The following is a 19,989-nucleotide window of genomic DNA, read 5'->3' as shown; positions in this document are numbered from 1 at the left end:
ATGATTAAGCAAAACCCCTGAAAGACAGAAGTTCAGAAAACAAAATGTATTTCTTAGAATTATCAACTGATTGGAAAAACACATTTGAACAACTTAATTATTAAAATACTGAGTAAAGCCAAAGGCTGCAGAGAAGCTGGAATTTTACAAATAACTTGGGATCACTGATTTTTTTTTAAAGATTTTATTTGAGAGAGAGAGAGAGTGAGAGCGTGCATGAGCAGGGCGAGGGGCAGGGGGAGAGGGACGAGCAGACCCCCAGCTGAGCAGGGAGCCTGATGTGGGACTCCATCCCAGGATCCTGAGATCATGACCTGAGCTGAAGGCAGACGCATAACAGACTAAGCCACTCAGGCACTCTCACTGATTATTTTTAAACAATACAGAGTGACAAGGACGTCAAGGGATGACTGTTGTAGCTGATCCTCTCACCACCAGTTCCTTACAGGTGCCTGGCATGTTTAATATATGCCAGCCAGCACGCTATCTGAAACTAATGAGTGTCTACTATATTACTCCCTCACCCATTCTATTTCCTGAGGATGTCAAAATATCGAGATGACCTTAGCTTTTATTTTCCAGGCAGATATTCTGGCATGACTCATACATTGAGTTTTTGTTTGTTTTTAACAGCTTTATTGAGGGATAATTTAGATACCATAAAATTCTCTAACATATACAGTTGTCCGAGTCTCGGTAACCATATACAGTTATGCAGCCATTACCACAATTCATTTTAGAATAATTCCATCATATACTTTGCATTTGACCAGCCCCATAGGGAGAATTTACTGGATCATTACCCTATGGATTTAAACCATCTAGCTTTAGAACCTAGCCTAGGTATTCCTTTTGAACAAATTAAGCTTTAAAGGGAAACAAAATAAAACTCTCAACTTTATAGGACACCTGGGTGGCTCAGTCGGTTGGGTGTCTGCCTTCGGCTCAGGGCTCAGGTCATGATCCCAGAGTCCTGAGATCTGAGTCCCCCATCAGGCAGCCTGTTTCTCCCTCTGCCTTCTGCTTTCCCTGCTTGTGCTCTCTCTCTGACAAATAAATAAATAAAATCTTTTTTTTTTTAAGATTTATTTGACAGAGAGAGACAAAGCGAGAGAGGGAACACAAGGAGGGGGAGTGGGAGAGGGAGAAGCTGAGCAGGGAGCCCTATGCAGGGCTGGATCCCAGGACCCCGGGATCATGACCTGAGCCCAAGGCAGATGCTCAACGACTGAGCCACCCAGGCGCCCCAATAAATAAATAAAATCTTAAAAAAAAAAACTTCTTTAAAAAAAAAACTCTCAAACTTTACTCAAAATAGAGGTCAATGAAACACATTCTCTTCAGGGGTCTGCAGGCTAATTAGAATATAAATTAAACATAAATTAAGAATAAAAGTTAATACATGTACACTAATGTATATTTTGAAAAGCATATGTTATATAATTCCTTATAGCTTATGCCTCATTCCTTATATTATGGCCACCTTTCACCCAAGGACCACCTTGTTTGTTTTCTCACTCTCATAAATATGGTTAGGTGGGATAAACCGCCTGGAGCCTGAACATTTTGATCTCGCATATCCCAAATTTATGGCAGAAATATCCCTCCTTTCTGTAATTGGGCTGTGCATACTTACATGGGGTTGGATCTGAGACATTGCCTTAGATCCTGCAGAGGAAGAGCTCCTTTAATGGGCTTTTTAGGAGGCCCTGATTTTGTCTTATTTGTTTCCAAAAGCTTATCTATTCAAGAAATAATTAAATTACCATGCTCCCCATCCTGCAGCTCTAGTACTCACGGTCTACTTCTCCCAATACAGCATCCGGTAGATATACACACAAAAATCTCTCAATGAAAGAATTATAATCTGGGTACAAGGAAAATGCCTCTATTTATTATTTGTTTTTTTGTTCCTGCCGTATTTCTAAGTTTATCGATAGGTGTTTCAGAGAGGCGGTTATGTATAAACTACCTCCACTTTGCTTCCAAACCCACCTTTATCTAGACTTACAGTGTTTACTAACTCATCTTGACATTGAAATTCTATTTTACTTTGTTATTTAAGTGTTTGATGTGTGCTAACTCAGCCTCCTTCATATATGAAGTTCCTTGTGGTTAGAATAATTGTTTCAAACCTTGTGTGTTAATAAATGAATTCTGTATTTCTTGAGCACCTCGTTCACACTGGATAAACAAAAAGCTACTTAATAAGTACTTGTTTAATTAACAATGATACCTCAGGTTTGTCTCCCCTCCTGTGAAGCCCCTGCCTCCCGTCTCCCCCCCCAACTTACATTTATCATATAACCTGGATTTCCTAGACATTACAGATTTTCTGTCCTACTGTCCCATAAGAACAGTTGCATGTGTCACACCATATGTCCGGGCATATGGTTCTCAATAGCTGTAATATGAATCCATCTCTATTGCAATATGTCTCTGATTTCTATTCCTCCCTTTTTGCTAATAGCTCTGATTACCATTTCAAATAGTTCCCTTTCTTTTCTTTAACTTCAGCCTCGTTTAACATTACAAAAGCATACTAATAGGACAAGTTTGACAATACAAAATATACAGAGTAGCTTTCATCAAAGGTTATCTATTTCTTCCCTGCTGTTTCCACTTTGACTTCTCCAACTCAGGGTTCCTGCATAAAGAGGGCCTAGAGAACATTCAGTCCACAGGAAGCAGCTGCGCAGTCCCCGGGGCACCTGTCCGTGGATCGCCCACTCACTCATTCCGTGACCTTGGTTGAGTCACTCAAATTTCTATGAACCTCGGGGTCTTCCATATCATGTTGCCCATCTCACCGGGCTGCCGAGTCAAGAGAGACGTGGGTGTGTGAGCACTCTAAGTCTAAAGCGCAATGCAAAGTTAAAAGGATTGCTGGAGGGGGTGCAACAGAAGGCTTTGTGCCTGCTCTCCCCCAGACTTTTCGGGTTACCGCGCAGCTTACGCGCCCAGGAGCCCGCACACCACCGCGCCCCAGCCCTGCAAGTTCACAGGCTCCTCTCGGGGCAGCAGCTTCTCCCGGCCTCCCCTCCCCCGGGACCGCGCCCAGGCCCCGGGTCGGAGACCACCGCGAAGCTCCGGGCGCCGTAGCCCACCAGCAGAAGGGTGCCTTCCTCGCAGAGCTCCCCTGTGTAGTTGCAACGCGTGCTCCCTCTAGGGCCGCCTCTTGGTCTCAATTATAAGCTGGAGTCTCCCCCGGACACAGCTTCGTCCTTTCCGCTCCCAGCACCAGCCAAGAGAAGCCCCGCCCCCGGAAAGCCCCTGGCCCAAAACGCCCAGCCACCCTCCAAAATGCCCCGGCAACTTCAGCCACGCCCCACTATTTAAATTCAGGGCGCCCGCGGGGTTGGCGGGTTAAGGCCCCGCGCGGTGAATTATGGGGGTTGAGCCTGCAGAAGATCGATGCTGATTGGCTCCTGAGCGAGGCGGGTGGAATAAAAGACGGAAGCAGGCATTGGGGGCGGGTTCCGTGGAATTGGAGACTAGAACGCTCATGGAAGCAGTTAAGTGTTCCGAGCACGGTAAGGGGTCCGCCTCTTTTAGGGGCCCCCGGGGTCTGTCAGTCTAGCTTGACGTAATCGTTGTCAACCTCCTCTCTTCAGGGATCGTCTGCTTTCTTAAGACCGGCGTCCGCGATGGCCCGAATAAAGGAAAGAGCTTCTATGTGTGCCCGGCTAACACCTGCAGCTTCGTGCTTGCAGCCGAGTAAGTCTCGAGCTGGGCAGGACTGTCTGCCAGCGCTAGCTCCCCTCCGCCCAGCGCCACAGGCACTAGGAGAGGTGGGGACCCTGGTCTGTGCAGCCAGGGCTTTTAAGAAGTTGGTGATCCCAGGGCAGCGTAGCGTGTTTAGGAGGCGCTCCGTTCCTGCTTGTTTGGCCCTGGGCAGCTTACTCACCCTCTCTGGGCCTCCGTTTCGCCCACCTGTAAAATGGAGGGTCAACTACATCTGGAACCTTATGGTCCTTTCCAGCTCTGGGTTTCTTCTTGCTTGTCAGGACTTCTGCTCAGACATTGCCTCTCCCAGCTAAGTGAGGACATGCAGACATAGTAGAAAATAATTGGTCCCCGTTTTGCACTAGTTTCAGGCCGAACTTGTTTTTAAATGTCTGAAGTTAAAACTTGGGGGTGGTCAGATTATCAACTCCTTTTTTAAATAGGATTCTCTGGGGGCGACTGAGTGGCTCAGCTGGTTAAGCATCTGATTCTTAATTTCCCCTGGGGTCATGACCTTAGGGACCTGAGATCGAGCCCTGCTTGGGGCTGCCCACTGGGTATGGAACCTGCTTAAGATTCTCTCTTTCTGCCTCCCACCCCCTTGTGCCCTCTCTCTATCTAAAAAAAGAAAAAAAAAGATTCTTTGTATTTAAAGTGTGAGATTGATAATCCAAAGAAACAGGTTACGTTAGGGATTAACGCTGAAAGAAAATCAGATACCTGACCGGCATTCTGGTTTTACAAAATTGGAACCTGAGACCCAGAAATGTTAAGCAGCTTCTTAAAGTGAGAAAAGTTAATACTATTGTCATAAAGTGTTAATAAGGTCCACAGCCTATATGAATTTTTAAACCTTATCACATTAAACATTTTTTCCTGCTCTCTAATTAATTTGGTAGAGAAACATAAATTTTCTCCATCTCATGTAAGGCCCAAAGTGGATATCAATACTAGAAAATAAAGTATTTTTTAAGATGTATATATTAACTTATGTTTCCCTTACGTGATTTAGATGATTTGTGTCTTTGTTGTGCTTTGAAGCTAAGTGAAAGAGTTTGTATCTGTTTTCAGATTGGCAAATAAGTTTTTAGAGGAAATACTTTCTTAGCCCTCTAGTAAGTTGTCCTTTTATCGGAAAGAAATTATCCAGTTTAGTTAAATCTGAAATGCTTTTGAGAAAAGCAGTGCCAAATCTTAAGATAGGGGACAAGCCAGTTAAGCAATCAACAACATATCATTAAGCAGGATTTACTATTTATTTGTAATTTCTGTACTGAGTTTCTTAGGTTCTGTACCTAGCTTAAGTTTCATGAAACATGGAAGCATGTTCAGATTTATAGGAAATAAGCATTAACGTAGCATAAGATTCAGTTTTATGTTAAAAAAAAAATACCTTTGGGGCGCCTGGCTGGCTCAGCTGGTGGAGCATGGGATCTAGGGGTTGTGAGTTAGAGCCCATGTTGGGTGTCAAGGTTACTTGAAAATAAAATCGTTAAAAAAGAAAAAGAAACAAACCGTTATATGGAATACTGCTATCAAACTAGTACAATATAATATTTGACTTGATTACAGTTATATGAGAAACGTGACTGATTTGGGATATATCTGGTAACCAGGATATATGCAAAACAAGGGAAGAAACAAGCGCCACAGGTCATGTGAGAGTACTTTAGATCTCCACTCAAAACTATGTAGCCTCATGTGTCATATATACATTCTCATTATAAGTTGGAAAAGAGAGTTAAAAAGACTTAAGCCAGACATGAAGCAGGTTAGGAGAGCCTGCTCCTAAACAGATTGTTATGGGAGAGAGGATAATGGAAGAACTTGGGGAAGATTCACAGCCAGTCTTAGATACTTCAGCCGTTCCTGGGGGATCTCACAATGAAGAGGTCGCAGAACACAGTATAGTTTTGAGCTTTTGAGTCATCAGGAAAAAGGCGTATTTATTGTCATCCTGTCTTTGAGGGGAGTGGGAAAAAAAATGAAAGCTGCGGAGCCTTTCCCCAGAGGAATGCACATAGATGTACATATGTATGGGGTTTACAAACTAGGGGCGCTTGGGTGGTTTAGTCGGTTAAGCCTTGGGCTATTGATTTTGGCTCGGGTCATGATCTCAGGGTCATGTGATTGAGTCCCGAGTCAGCTTGGCACTGGGCATGAGCCTGCTTGAGACTCTCTCTCTCTTTGCCGCTGCCTCCCCCATCACCTGTGTGCGTGCGTGCATGCGCACTCTCTCTGTCTCTCAAAAATAAACAAATACATAAATAAAACCCATAGTTTGCATTTAATTTTAGACGGTTGATTTCTGTTGTCTCCTAAAACAAAATTTCCTTTTTTTTCTCCCCTCTAGTATTCCTGTTTCTCATTGTTTATTGCATGAGGACTGTGTGGTAGGGCTTCAGGGTTTGCTTCTACCGCCAGGCAAGGAAGAATATAGGTAAGTGTCCAAAAGGAACATCTAAGTGTGTTTGCTTCTTTCTTTGCCTGGAAGAGTTACAGCCAGGTGTGTTTTCCTAGGATTGACTCTTCTGTAAAAATCATTTTTAACAAAGAGGATTTCTGTATGTATTGAATGCCTTCTGAGCTGTCCCTCCCTCACTGCTGAGCAACTGGTTAATTTGCGAATCTGGTTAATTTCAGATCAACGGCTCTACCTTCCTCCCTCTCCAGCTCTTCAGGAGCCAGTAACATCGGCCCACCAACAGTCATTAACTTGCCGTGACTTGTCAACTTTTACATTCTAGTAATAGAATGAAGTAATGTCTAAAAATGTCTAAAGTATGTTAAGCACTCAATAAATGTTGGTTACCCTTTTTTAGGAAAACTCAGAGGTAAGGCAGGGAAATCTATATAGGTGGCAGGTGATATTTGTCATGAGTATTGAAAGGTAAGTAGGAATTCAGTAGGGGCAAGAAAAGGGTCCTATTTAACAGATCAATACCCTGCCTTAGGATATAGAGTTAGGAAATAACCAGGAATTGCGAGCATTGGTTTGGTAATAATTTAGCATGTGTTTGAGTAGAGATTTCAGAAGATAAGGCTAACCAGGAAGGGAGGGGCCAGATATGATGGTCATTATATGATATTCTGTGCAGTTCAGAATTTATATATTCTAGATCAATCCTCCCACCCCCGATATTGGCATTTCAGTACCATCTTCACAATTTGTACATAGCTGAATATTGCCTATATTGCTCTTTTTCTTATTTGAGTTGTGGGTACAGTAGGATGCATAGATTTTAAGTGTTCAGCAGTTGAGTTTGAGAAATTGATATAACCAAGCCTCAGTCAAATACAGAAATATTTCTGTTATCCCATTAAGTGCCATTGGACCCCCTTCTAGTTAATCCTCCCCTTCCACCGTAGGCAACCACTGTTTTGATTCCTTCGTTTATGTCTGGCTTCTTTTATGTAACAGTATCTGTGAAATTCATCCCTGTGGTTGTGTGTATCAGTAATTCATCATTATTGCTGAGTCGAATTCCATTTTGTGAGTATCAGTTTCTTGTGCTTATTTGTCATCTGTGTATCTTCTTTGGTGAAGTATCTGTTTAAATCTTTTGCCCATTTCTTTCATTGAAAATTTTATTGAGGTAATTGTAGATTCTCATGCATTTATAAGAAATAGTACAAAAAGATCCCCTGTAGACTTTACCTAATGGGAACATTTTGCAAAGTGTATATAAATAGTATATAATATTACAATCAGGTTATCGATTCTGTCCATTGATCTTATTTGTGAAAACAGTTTTCCTTGTACTGATGTGTGTGTGTATAGATTTAGTTCTATAGTTAATGTGTAGATTTTTTGTATGTACCATCACAGTCAAGATATGGGACAGTTCCTTCGCCACTGAATTCCTCTACCCTGACTCCCTCCACCTCATCTCTTGCAACCAGGAATCTGATGTCCATTTCTAAAATTTGTCATTTCAGAAATGTTACATCAATGGAATCATAAAGTGTAACTTTGGGGGATTTTTGCCTATTTTAAAAATTGTGTTGTCTTTTTATTATTGAATTGGAAGAGTTCTTTACATATTTCCTGTACAAGTACTTTGGCAAATACATATATAATGAATATTTTCTCCAAGTGTTTGGTTTTCATTTTCTTAACTCTTTTGAAAAGCAGAAGTTTTTAGTTTTTATAGAGTCCAGTTTATCATATTTTTGTGCTTTGCGCTTTATGTTTTCTCTGAAAACATTCTAAGAAATCTTCGCCTGCCGGAAGATCACAAATTTCTCCGAGGGTTTCTTCTAGAGGTTTTATAGTTTGTTTTCTTGATGGCTTTTCTGTTTAGTCTGTCACCTACTTCAACTTAATTTTGGGTCTCTTATGAGACAGGAGTAGTTCATTTATTTTTCCGTATATTACTGAATGAATGTTTTTCAGTTGTCTTAGCACTGTTTTGAAAGACTTTTCTTTCCCCATGGAAATGCTTGGCACTCTGTAAAAAATCGGTGACTACCATGTTATGGATCTGTTGTTTGAACTTGCTAATCTGTTCTGCTGGTCCTTTTGCCTGTCTTGATACAATCAGATAAGATAGTGTGAGTCTTAACATTCTTCTTTTTTCAAGATTGGCTCTTCTGGGTCATTTGCATATAAAATGTATCATCAACTTCTAAATTTCCTTAGAAAACCTTATTGGTGTTACACTGAGTCTGTATGGATCTTTTTGGGAAGAGCTGACGTTAGGGGCGCTTACCGCCATAGACTCTTCTATGATAGGATGATGAGGCAACTAACATTGGGAGAGGTCTGGGAAAGGAAGCAGGTCCCAGGGTTGTCAAGTGGCATTGCTGGGATGCAAACCTCAGTCTAGCAGATTCTAGATGTACCCACTTCAGTCTCGTGAAAGGTGTGCTTGGATTGATGCATTGGCAGTGGGGTTGGATGCACTTAGATTGCAGAAAACTTCCTGAAAGAAAATCAGTAAGACAGTTTTTTGGTAGGGCATTTAATCATGTGCCTTTCTCCCTCATTTTCCCCTCAGGAATAGGGTTCCTCACAGTCCCCACTTCCCTGGATTGTGAGGATTCGGTGAGGTCATGGGTATAGTGCATGGGGTGTGGCGTTTGGTTCGCTGTCAGCACTCAGTCAATGGTTGTTAAGTTTGGATTTACGGGTAATGAGTTCACCATTAAGCAAGACAGGGAAAGAAAGGTAACATCAATAGAGGATTGGGATGTGTGGCCAACACAGACAGCTTTGAACTAATCACGTCTTATGTATATATGAAACCAGCTAGAAAAGTGAGTGCAGCTCCAAAGAAAGGTCTAGGCTCAAGATGGAATTTGGAGAATTTCTCATGAACATTCTTTATACTAGGTAGATGAGGCTGAGAGCTGATCATTATTTTAAAATAGAAAAGTAAAGGGACACCTGGGGGGCTCATTTGGTTAAGCGTCCGACTCTTGATTTTGGCTCAGGTCATGATCTCCCAGTCGTGAGATCGAGCCCTGCGTTGAGCTTCTCCCTAGGCGTGGGGCCTGCTTAAGATTCTCTGTCTCCCTCTCCCCCTCCCCCCCCATAAAAAAATAAATAAAATAGAAAAGTAAAGTATGCAAATGTTTTTCCTTTAGCCCAAGTCTAGAACATTATTACTAGAAGGTAATTACTGGAGGTTTAAAAAGGTTGTTTTAAGACAAATAAAATAGTTACACAACACACAATAAATAAAAAACAAAAAACAAACAAGTACCCTGATAGGTAGTACAGACTGAAAATTTTAACAGAATTAGGTACACCAGTAGACGACTTCCTTAGCAGATAGTAACGGCATTTAGCCAGAACCCCTGTACTCTGGAGAATGACCTCAGGGAATATAATGTTTTCTAATGAAAACCGAACTTAAAGTACTTTACATCTTTGACTTAATTCCAGTATGTTTAAAGCATAACCAGACTAGGAGACAGGTGCAGCAGAGTCATGGGAAGGAGGTGTAAGCCCCGGGGGGGCCGAGATGCCCATTTTTCATCCCTTGGCACGTGGGTGCATTTGTGTGCAATTCTGGAACTTAAACACCAGGTGGTGCTCCTCACCAGCATTTGACTGGCCCTCAGCCTTGGCCCTCTGTTTAGGGACACTGAACAGTCACTCACTAGAACCAGAGGGAAGAACTCTTGCCTTGACTTGAATAATGGGGCACACACACCTTGGTTCACAAATGTTGGACGTTGTCATTGAGCTTCCTGAGTTCCTGTTTGCTCCCCTCCCGTTCCCCCGTCCTCTCCTTTGTCTTCCAACTTCTCAAGAATAGAGAATCAAAGTAGATGAAAGTATTCTTTTATCTATAACGAAGTAAAACAAGTTTTAGTTCTTTAAATAACTGGTCGTTGTGGGATGTTCAGAATATTTTATTTTTAATAACACTTGAATCTTTGCATGTCTAGCAGACTGCTTGTGTGGTTGGTTATTGGGTAAAAATGGGGGGCAGATGATAGAGCCCAGTGATGATTTTCTGGGCAGTTGACAGGGAGAAATTTGGGTATAAGCCAGGCCCGTGCACAAGCACCTCAGGTCCTCCCGCCCCTAAAAGGCCCCCTCAATAAAGCTAGTACATCCTGTCCAGTATCTATGCTGTGGAGTGTCACGCACTGTGCTGCGCAATGGAAGGGATCCTTGTACGTGAAGGATATTAGCTCTTTGTAATATGGGTCACAATTACTTTTCCCACTTTGCCTTTTGTCTTATAATTTTGCTAATGGTAGTTTTACCATATGAAAGTTTAGAACTTTTTTTTTCCAGGGCTGTTCCTCAGTGGCCCCCTCAGGGGGAAGTTTAAAACTTTCACGTGGCCAGAATTTAAATCTTTTACCTCTCAGCTGCAGGGCTTTAGGTCCCACTTAGAAAAGCCTCCTTCACGTTAGGATTAAAAAAAAAAATTCGTCTCTCTTTTTCTCCCCAGAACATGTACAGTTGCATTTTTTACATTTATGTATTTGTTCCATCCTGAATTTCAATGTAAGAGGATGCGGTAGAAATCCAGCTTTGTGTTTCTCTAGTGCTGGCACATATAAACAAGGGAACCTGTATTCTAAGGAGCTCTGACACCACTGGGGGAGCAGTCCTACACACGAAGGCTGGCGGCCAGCACGATCTACATGTCGTAGCACCAAATTGGATGGGTTCAAATGCAGGCGCTTCTGTGATCTCGTGAGACCCGCAGTAAGGGGTAAATGTTGGTGCAAGTTACTGAGAAAGTGTAGGAGTTGAGACATGAGCTTGTCCTTGAATGACCTTTAAAATTTGGATACATTATATAAAAGATAAGGAATATTTGGGGGCTATAAGCGGAAGTGTGGATATAGGAATAAGCAAGAGGGTCAGAGAGTGAACTAAGATTGTTATTGCTTAGCAAGCCCTTGATGAGTCAGGCGTTGATCCGAACCTTATCTTTACATGTATCAATGCATGTAGTCTTCACAGTGATCATACGAGGTAGGTACTTTTTCCTTTTTTTTTTTTTGTGGCCATTTTAGAGGCAAGGAAACTGGCACAGATATCTCCATGAGGTATCTGAGGATTCAGAGCTAATTATGTACTAAGGCTGGGATTCAGACCAAGGGAGGATGATTCTGGAGCTGGAGAGAATCCGGGCCTGGCTGAAGTGAACATGCCTGACAGTGTAAGTCTGGGTTGGACAATCAGCCTTCAGGCAGAAGGGAGGATATGCCTTCTCGTGAAGCATTGAAGAGGTCTGGCTTCCTCTAGTGTTTATCATTATTGTTTATTACTTATGTCCTGGAAAATAATGAACATACTGCAGAAAGTACGCTGTTCTTCATAGCGGAATCAATATTTGCTTTCTCTAAGAATGTATTTCCATTGCTTTCTCTGTTGATTTGCAATTTAATAAACATAACAAACTCTTTATCCTAAAAACAGAGAAGCCCACCCAGATTGGTTTTAATAAAAATACAAGTACAAGCATTTTTAGCACCGTGGCTAGAACATAGTAGATGCTTAGTAATTGCATGGTAGATGCGTTGTTTTCTCCTTTCTTGGTCTCCAAGTCCTGCCCTTTTGAAAGTCTGCAGTGGCTTGGGCTTTCAAATAGATATGATTTATGAAATGTTCTTGTCGGTGAAGATTTCAGGTGCTTGATACACTTGAAACAGCAGCAATTTATTCTTGATTTGCTTTTATAAGGAGTGGTATGGCCTAATAGTTGCCAATACTTTGAATTGTTTCGCATTCGAAGCATTTCAGAAATTTTATTACACGTGTTCAATATAATATCTTATTGCAGTGAGAAAAACTAAAGAGACGAGTAAATTTTTTTCAGAAAATTGTGGGTTTGAATGGGAGAATTGTGACTTTGTATGAGAAGGGCTGAACCTATTTTCTTTTTAGTTTGACTTTTATGGAAACGTGTTCATTTGAGGCTAATCTTTGCTTAAATGTCCAGGTGAGATAATGACTCAGGGGATTTTGAATTAGGACTCAGACTGTCATGATTCACGTTGTATATCATGGGACTAATTTAAGAAGTTAGAAAAAGAGCAAAAAATTAAACTGAAAGAAAGGATTAATGTAGGTAAAAATGGAACTTAATGAGCTCGACAACAGCAGTAAGTAAAATCTAGAAGGTAATTGATCAGGAAAAACTGAGAAGGCCGTAGTATACAATATGAGAAATAAGGAGTTACCCTACAGATGTATTAGGATTCATTGTGACATTGTTTTAGTAGCACAACATTGGAAACAACCAAACTGTCTATCAGGAGCGTTCTGGTTAAATTAATAATGGAATTCTAGATAGTGGGAAACTGTGCAGCTGTAGGGGGGAAAAATATATATATACACACACACACACACACACACATCCCCTTTATATGTTCTTCTAGAAAAATCTTGAAGACATTGTTAAAAAAAAAAAAGGCAAGGTATTTAGTAGTATGTATACTATGCTATCCATTTGTGTGGAAGAAGAAATTAAGATTCATATATTTGTATTGATCTGAATATACATTTAAAAAATCTCTGGAAAGGTAAACAGAAAGCTAATAGGAATCAGTACTTGGAAGAGATGGGAACTGGGCATGTAGGGTACTGTGAGAGGATCCTTTTCATGGCCGTTTTATACTTTCTGGTTGAGTTTATTACCTAGTTAAACAATTAAGTAAAATGGTATTTGAAAGCTCTTCTTTGATTATTAAATGCGTTTGAGGAATCATTTTGGGTAAGGAAAAAATCAGCTGGCTCTATTTAATTCCGTGATTAACAATTATGTACAAAAGGCAAAGCATAGTTGGGAATAAAGAGATCACATATGATTATAGCCTTCCAGTTGCTGAAAATATAGTCAGGTAGATAGGCAGATATGAGTGTAATACAACTAAATGCAACAGAAATACAGAAACAATACAGTGAATGAACAGGGAAGGAAATGTGGGAAAACCTTGCTAAAGAGGAGGTATGGCTTGAACTGGACATTGAGGGACATGTAGGACTTTGCCAACTGGTGATGGGGGAAGTGGTAGGCAGATAGGGATAAGGAGGACATCCTTTGGATAGAGGGAGAATCCCATGCAAAATTTGGGGTGCCGGAGAGCATGTGTGTGGTTTCGTTTGTGAATGGAGCAGCGTAACCATTTCTGTGTAGTGGGTGTGTAGGCTGTGTTTACTGGTGCGGGGACCATCTTTGTATAGGGTTGTATGTCTGAATAACAATCTTTTTTTTTTTAATGGGAAATTGCAAATATATACAAGTAGGCAAGATAGAATAGTGAAGCGTATGAGCTTCAACCATTACCAGCTCATGCCAGTTTTGTTCCGTGTGTACTCTAACTGCTTCCACCGCCCAGCTCCTGCCATATTTTGGAACAGATCCCAGATACCATCATTTCTTCTGTAAACGTTTCAGTGAATGGCTCTAAGAGATAGGGATTCTTTCTCTCTTTTTAACCAGTTGGAGTGCAGATTTCCAGGACCTTCGTAGATGTCCTAAGTAATTTATTTTTAATAATTTCTGTTTATTTGTTTAAATCAATAAATAAAGCTCACAGTTGCAATTGATTGATATGTCTTTGAAGTCTCTGGAATTCTCTCTCCGTTGTTTTTCTCCCTTGTAATTTATTTTTGGAAGGAAGGCAGTTGTTCGTCATAGAGCATTTCTCACTGTCAAGATTTTACAGATCACATCCCCGTGGCTGAGCTCTGTGTGTTCCTGTTGTTTGTATTTCCCGTAAATTGGTAATTGAATCTGGGGGTTTGACCTGATCCGGGTTTGTTTTTGTTTGTTTTGGTTTGGCTTAGTTTTGTTTTGTTTACTGTATAGGTCGTATCATGGTTTCCCATCGGGGATACCTAATGTCTGGTTATCTCTTTTTCTGATTTTAGCACCCACTGCTGATCATCTTTCTGTTTTAGTCCTGTGCAGCGTAAAAAGAATAAACCTGTTTACATCTTGGTGTCCATGACACCTCTTTTCTTTCACTTCTTAGCCCTTATACATAACACCGTGCAGTAGAGAATTTTTAAATGTAAATATAGGAGTAATTGGTTTCAAGTGACCTTCCAAAACTTGTGTCAAATAGTTGCAAGATGTTTTCTTGGATGAAAAAGAAGTTTATCTTGTTGTAATGGATTTCCACAGCCTTGATTGCTTGTTTTTTATACTTCATTAGATTGTTCTTCCAGTGCCTTAGAAGTAAGGCGGCGGGGAAGCAGTGGTGCGGAAGTATCCCATGGCAGGTAGGAATCGCTCCTGTCTTCAAAGGACTGTTTGGTTATAGTGGAGATTTAATTATTTGCCTCCTATTTCACTTAAATATTTTTCAAGGTCTTAAATATAGTCACTGTTCTATTTAGGAAAAAATTTGATTTACATGACTGACTTCATCTTTTTAGAGATTGGTATCTCCTTGATGTTGGTATAAACGAGGTGTCATTCGTAAACTCCGAGACGGTGAGAGACCGACAGATGCCCAGTGCATAAGGGGGCTTGGCGCAGGGAAGCAGTGAGACTTCCATTGGTCGAGGTGTAGCTCAGACTTGTGACTCGGGATTCCTACACTGAAACCTTCCTAAAGCCAAGCTCAAAGCAAGCATAGGACATTGTATATGTTTGGGGATAAAGTCATCTCGAGAGAATAATTTTTTGTGAAAGGTATACATTGTGGCTATTACAACTGCAGAAGCACTTGATTTGGTCACTACTTGACCTTGAGGCCCGGGAAAGCAGTGGTCACAGACAGAGGAGCCGAGCATTGAAAGTGACTGTTCAGAAACTAATACTCTGTGAGTTAGGCACGTAGTCTTTCCAAGAGGCAGAAACAGTCCCAGGAATGTTCCGAAATATTGGACTACTGTTTCCATTTCCTCTGGAAAAAATGCATTCTAAATATGATGCTCGCATTAATATATAATATATTAAAATTATTTTCTTTGTCTTTTAGGAGCCTCGTTCCAAAGAACATTCTGTAACCAGCAAGTCTCACCATGCCTCTGAGCCTCTTCATTATCTTTCCACCCAGCAGAGAAACCCGTTCAAGGTACTGGACAAGAATCAAGAACCGTCCCTCTGGAAACAGTTCACCAAAGGCGAAGGTGAGGAGAAGATGGCTGATAAGAAGCAAAAGGACAAGGGAGATGTGCTCTTGGATCAAAAGAAGGAACGGAAGCCCGAATCCAACTGCCGGATGAAGCAAGATCTCTCATCTGGCCTGGAGGTAAAGAAAAAACCATCTATACCTCAAGAGCAGCAGCGAGAGAAGACAGAGTTTCAGTGTGAAGCAAAGGAGACTGAAGGGACGCACACAAGAAACCTTTCTGAGGTTAAATCCAAGCAGTGCCGTGGTGAGGAGCAGGGAAAACCATCTGGGCCTCTTCAGGAGAAATCGGACGTTGAGAGTCATCGTGTCCAAAAAAAATCAGAGCCTCTGAGGGAAAAGGAAACCAAGCCTTTGCCTGGAATTATTCATAGTCAGAACCCAGTGAGCAAGGCCCGGAAAGGGGAACACGTGAGCAAAGAGCACCCCAAGAGCCAGGAGGCAGGAGAAACAAAGGCAAGGGACGACCCGAGCTCGCAGACCACCCGGCAGTCGGAGCCTGGGGACGGCCCTGCTCCGGGACCAGCCTCGACGTGTGCACCACCGGGCACGGGCCGCTCCCTGGGGCAGAGGCCACAAGCGGCCTCCAGCCATGGTGACCGTGAGCAGAATAATGCTGCTCTCGGTTCCTCTAAGCCTCCCTTGTTCTTTGACTCAACTCTGGACTCCCGGAAGGTGGGGAACCTTCCATTCTCTGGTCAAAGCGTGCAAAGAAAAGCATCTCCTGCCTCAGGTGTTTCCAGGAAGGTAGAGCCTTCGGACCCAGCAGCCCAGCGTGTGTACCTCACAACACAACTGAAGCAAAAGAAGGTAACTACTGACCTGCTGTGTGCTTTGTTTTTAAGTGCAGAGCATTGCTTGCTGGGGGCCACAAGCAAGTGAAATATGTCAACGTGAGAAAGGTCTTGTAGGTAGATATTTAGGTTCTGTCTTTCCCTGGGTTTATATTTTCAGGGTGGGTAAATCAGTTGGGTTTAAAAAAAAAACAAAACAAAACAGGGGCGCCTGGGTGGCTCAGTTGTTAAGTGTCTGCCTCTGGCTCAGGGCGTGATCCTGGCGTTATGGGATCAAGCCCCGTATCAGGCTCCTCCGCTGGGAGCCTGCTTCTTCCTCTCCCACTCCCCCTGCTAGTGTTCCCTCTCTCTCTGGCTGTCTCTCTCTCTGTCCAATAAATAAATAAAATCTGCAAAAAAACAAAACAAAACAAACCCTGGTTTTCACACATATACTTAAAGGACCCTAATTTCAGAGTTTTCACATCTTAGGCTACTTTAATCTGAAACTGTCTTTCTAACAACTTGGGACGAGAGATCATCTTAGAGGATCTGTTTTTCAGAGCACACTGAAGTCGGTGGACATCCAGGCTCTTCCAGACAAGGGTCAGAAGTTGCTCAAGCAAATTCAGGAGTTGGAGGAAGCCCTTGGTGCTCTTGCCCTCTCCCCAGAGCCAGGTAAAATGGCCCGCAGAACTCGGGGTTCACAGGAACTTTACAACAGACATTCGGGAAGCCCTTACGATAAAGAATATGTTGATTCATGCACCTTTCCATTTGATTATCTACTTCTGAGCTTTTTAAAATTACACTTGTGTTTTATAAAAACTTCCTTCATTTCCTGTGGACTCAACTCTTTCCCATCATTTAAGGAATTTTCAGTGCTGTGCTCCTGAGGTCTTCCCCAGCTCGTTGGAGTGGTAGTGATCCCAACTTCTCTTGACCTCCTCTCACACATACAGTTCCTTTGCTTTCCTGAACTGTAGCCTGTTCTGTCCTTGTTTTTTTTGAGCAGACACTAATGAGAAGAGTAACACTCCAGGACTGCAACAGAGAAACTCCACCAAAACTACCACTGACCCCCCTCACTTGGTGCCTGCCCAACCCCTGCAGGGTCAGGGTCTGCAGTCTCTGGGTTCTCAGGGACTGAGGGCTGCCTGCCCGGGAGCTGCTGGGGAATCCGGTTGGTGCTTTGGAGGTAAGCTCCAAGGGCCAGGCCCTGGTGTGACTAGCTGCCCCTACAAGTTAAATGCTGCCCGGGAGATGTCTCCATGGCCATGTGAAGGAGAAGCCATTCTGGAGTTGTAAGTTGCCCGTCTGATAGAGACTGGGATGCTCAGCTGAGCTTTGCACAGTGTTTGTTTAGACTGCTGTGCCTGCCTTGCTCACTGACCTTGTTCGCGGGCCGTGATCAGTCAGCCCAGGGGCCGGCACGTGGGAATCTCTCGGAAATGTTTGTGAAGGAAAACTCAGACTTACACCACGATGAGGGAGGCAGACCAGCGGGCACATTTGCCCCTGTGCGTGTGTTAAGGCAGAGCAGAGAAGCGACAGAAGTCAAGCTGATGACCAAAGGCCCGCCGAGAGCAGTGACACCCTATTTAAATGAGTTTCCGTCCTGAACTTTCCCAAACACGATGGCTCAGAAGTCACTGCAAATAAAGATCACATGTCCTAGGATGGGTCAGTTTGCTGTCAGGAGACGGGACTTGAGCTCACTGGTCAGGCTGGCTGGCAGCACCTGGGCAAACTAACTCAGTTTTCTCCCAGCTGAGGACTGCTAGAGATCTAGAAAGGGAAAGGAGAGAAGCAAGGAAGCAGAGAAAGGAAGAAAGGGGGAAGGTGGAAGAGCCATAGTTAACAGAGGTAAGAAATAGACTCAGTGCCGGATACAGCTGAGGCCAGCCTAAAAAGGAACAGAAACTGTACTTGTTTCGGGCGCCTGGGTGGCTCAGTCGGTGAAGCGTCCGACTCTTGATTTCGCCTCAGGTTGTGATCTCAGGGTCGTGAGATCAAGCCCTGTGTTGGGCTCTGTACTCAGCGGGGGAGTCTGCTTGCCCCTCCCTCTGACCCCCCCCAATCGTAAAGTGCCAGTTGGAGCACCTGTGACATCTTTAGATACCACCTGTCTGTACGCAGGCCCTACGAAACAAGACGGCCCTCATGCCACGTGGAAAATCATAAGTAAAGCCATCGATGAGCTGCACGCGTCACTTGAGTCGCGGCCCGGTGAGACGGCTGTGGCGGAGGACCCGGCTGGGCTGAAGGTGAGCTGGGGGAGCCTCGTGGTGCCGAGTGTCCTCTCCGAGCGTCCCTGCGCCGCGGATGGGGAGACCCTGCGGGGCTGCCCGCAGAGTGCCCTCCTGATGGATCTTTCCTACAGATAACAGTTTCGTGGCTTCCCTTCTAGTATTTTCTCCTCCTGGTTCACAGTGAGAAAAAAGTACAAAACCTACTTTTTTTTTCTTAAAGCCAATAAGTTCTGGCGGTCGATAGCAATAAAAGACCCGTTTATTGAGCTCCGGTAGGTACCACAAGGGTGCAAAGGACTTGGTGCTCTTAAGGAACTAGTTGGGGGGAAGTGCATCGACAACATATATGAAACAAGTAGAAAACGACACGAAAACAGAGGTGAAATGTGCACCGTAATGGACTGCGGACGGGATACAAAATAAGGGAAAAGCCACCGTAGGTAAAGAATTCTTCGTTGCCTGCCTACCCCGTGTCTTCACGAAGTTGCAAGCCTGGGGGAAACACAGAGGGTAGAAGCCAGACACTCCGGCTGGAGAGAAGATGGCGGGAGTAGCGCTGGCAAGTGAAGACGGGGAGCAGCAGGTGACGTCCCTGAGCGGGGGTCTCCCTTGGGGGGCAGCCCGGCACAGGGAAGCAGCTCACCCAGCCTTGCGCAGGAGCCGGCACGAAATCACGTAGGGTCTTGAGCCGGTGTTGGCTGAAGGTTGTTTTCGTCCCGGAGGAGAAGATGAACTGAGTTAAGAAAAGACTGCAAGGGGGTGTCCGCCAAAGGGCTGTTGAAATTCATGACTCACGGTACAGATCGGGACATTGCCTGCAGAGAGGAGAGTCGCATTTAAGAGAGAATGAGGAAGAACCATCGGAACGGCTTCGTCAGTGAAAGGAAGGTGGCCGGGCAGAGGTCTTGGCTGGAGGCAGTAGAAACTGCCAGGCTGATTAAAGCAGACAGAGCGAGACTGTGACGAGGGGGTGGGGGACGCTCTTGGAGACATGCGGCCAGTAGGGGCAAGTCTGTCCCGGGCAGACCAGGACGTACGGTCACCCTGGGTGGGAGGTGGAGTCAAGGACCTCCGAGGTGCAGTGAGCAGCCCCATGACAGTTGGCATATTGGGAGGAAAGAGGAGAGGAGAGCGTGGAGTCCGTGTAGTCAGGGTCCAGCCCTTTCTGGGAATTTATACTCAGCTTTTGGTTCTTCCCTTTGTCAGGTCCCCTTGCTGCTGCATCAGAAGCAGGCATTGGCCTGGTTGCTATGGCGGGAAAGCCAGAAGCCACACGGAGGAATTTTGGGTGAGTCTGTTGTTATGATAGGAGCCAACATACGTATTGTATGTTGTCTCATTTGATCCTGTCAGCAGCTCTGGGGTGGGCACGGTGCAGCCCCTTTTACAGATGAAGAAACTGAGGTACAGGGTGGCAAAGCAACATGGTCGAGTACACAGCTGTAGGATCAGTCAGGTCGTGGCTGCAGGCGGTACAAGCTGACTGTGGCTAATTAAGCAGAGGGAGCGTTCATTCTCTGCTGGCACAGGGAGTCTCTGGAGATGTGGAGAGCCGGGCTGGAGGGCAGATGTCTAGGAGCATGGCCAAAGCCAAGTAAGAACCTGAGCGTCTTGTGGGAACTGTCGTGGCTGCTTTGCTCCATCAGGCTCTAAAGGAAAGCGTTGCCCTCCCCCCC

The 19,989-nt window shown here is 43.8% G+C and overlaps 1 protein-coding gene across 2 annotated transcripts in view; it reads left to right on the top strand.

Annotated features, from left to right (window-relative positions):
• Positions 1-3,442: 3,442 nt before the first annotated feature.
• TTF2 (transcription termination factor 2) overlaps positions 3,443-19,989 on the top strand; it is a 37,205-nt gene continuing 20,658 nt past the window's right edge. For both annotated transcript variants that reach the window (XR_005834037.1, XM_008710362.2), the window contains exons 1-9: positions 3,443-3,533; positions 3,615-3,717; positions 6,080-6,166; positions 14,365-14,431; positions 15,136-16,098; positions 16,625-16,739; positions 17,077-17,259; positions 18,201-18,328; positions 19,520-19,601. Coding sequence is in view for 1 of the 2 variants with exons in the window: in XM_008710362.2 (XP_008708584.1) it covers positions 3,506-3,533; positions 3,615-3,717; positions 6,080-6,166; positions 14,365-14,431; positions 15,136-16,098; positions 16,625-16,739; positions 17,077-17,259; positions 18,201-18,328; positions 19,520-19,601 (1,756 nt within the window). In the remaining variant the exon portion in view is untranslated. The remainder of the gene's footprint in view (positions 3,534-3,614; positions 3,718-6,079; positions 6,167-14,364; positions 14,432-15,135; positions 16,099-16,624; positions 16,740-17,076; positions 17,260-18,200; positions 18,329-19,519; positions 19,602-19,989) is intronic.

The sequence above is a fragment of the Ursus maritimus genome, unplaced genomic scaffold, assembly GCF_017311325.1.
Source record: "Ursus maritimus isolate PB19 unplaced genomic scaffold, ASM1731132v1 scaffold_12, whole genome shotgun sequence".
In the NCBI taxonomy this organism is placed as follows: domain Eukaryota; kingdom Metazoa; phylum Chordata; class Mammalia; order Carnivora; family Ursidae; genus Ursus; species Ursus maritimus.
The sequence above is the reverse complement of the archived record's forward strand: the minus strand, read 5'-3'. Positions and strand labels throughout refer to the sequence as shown.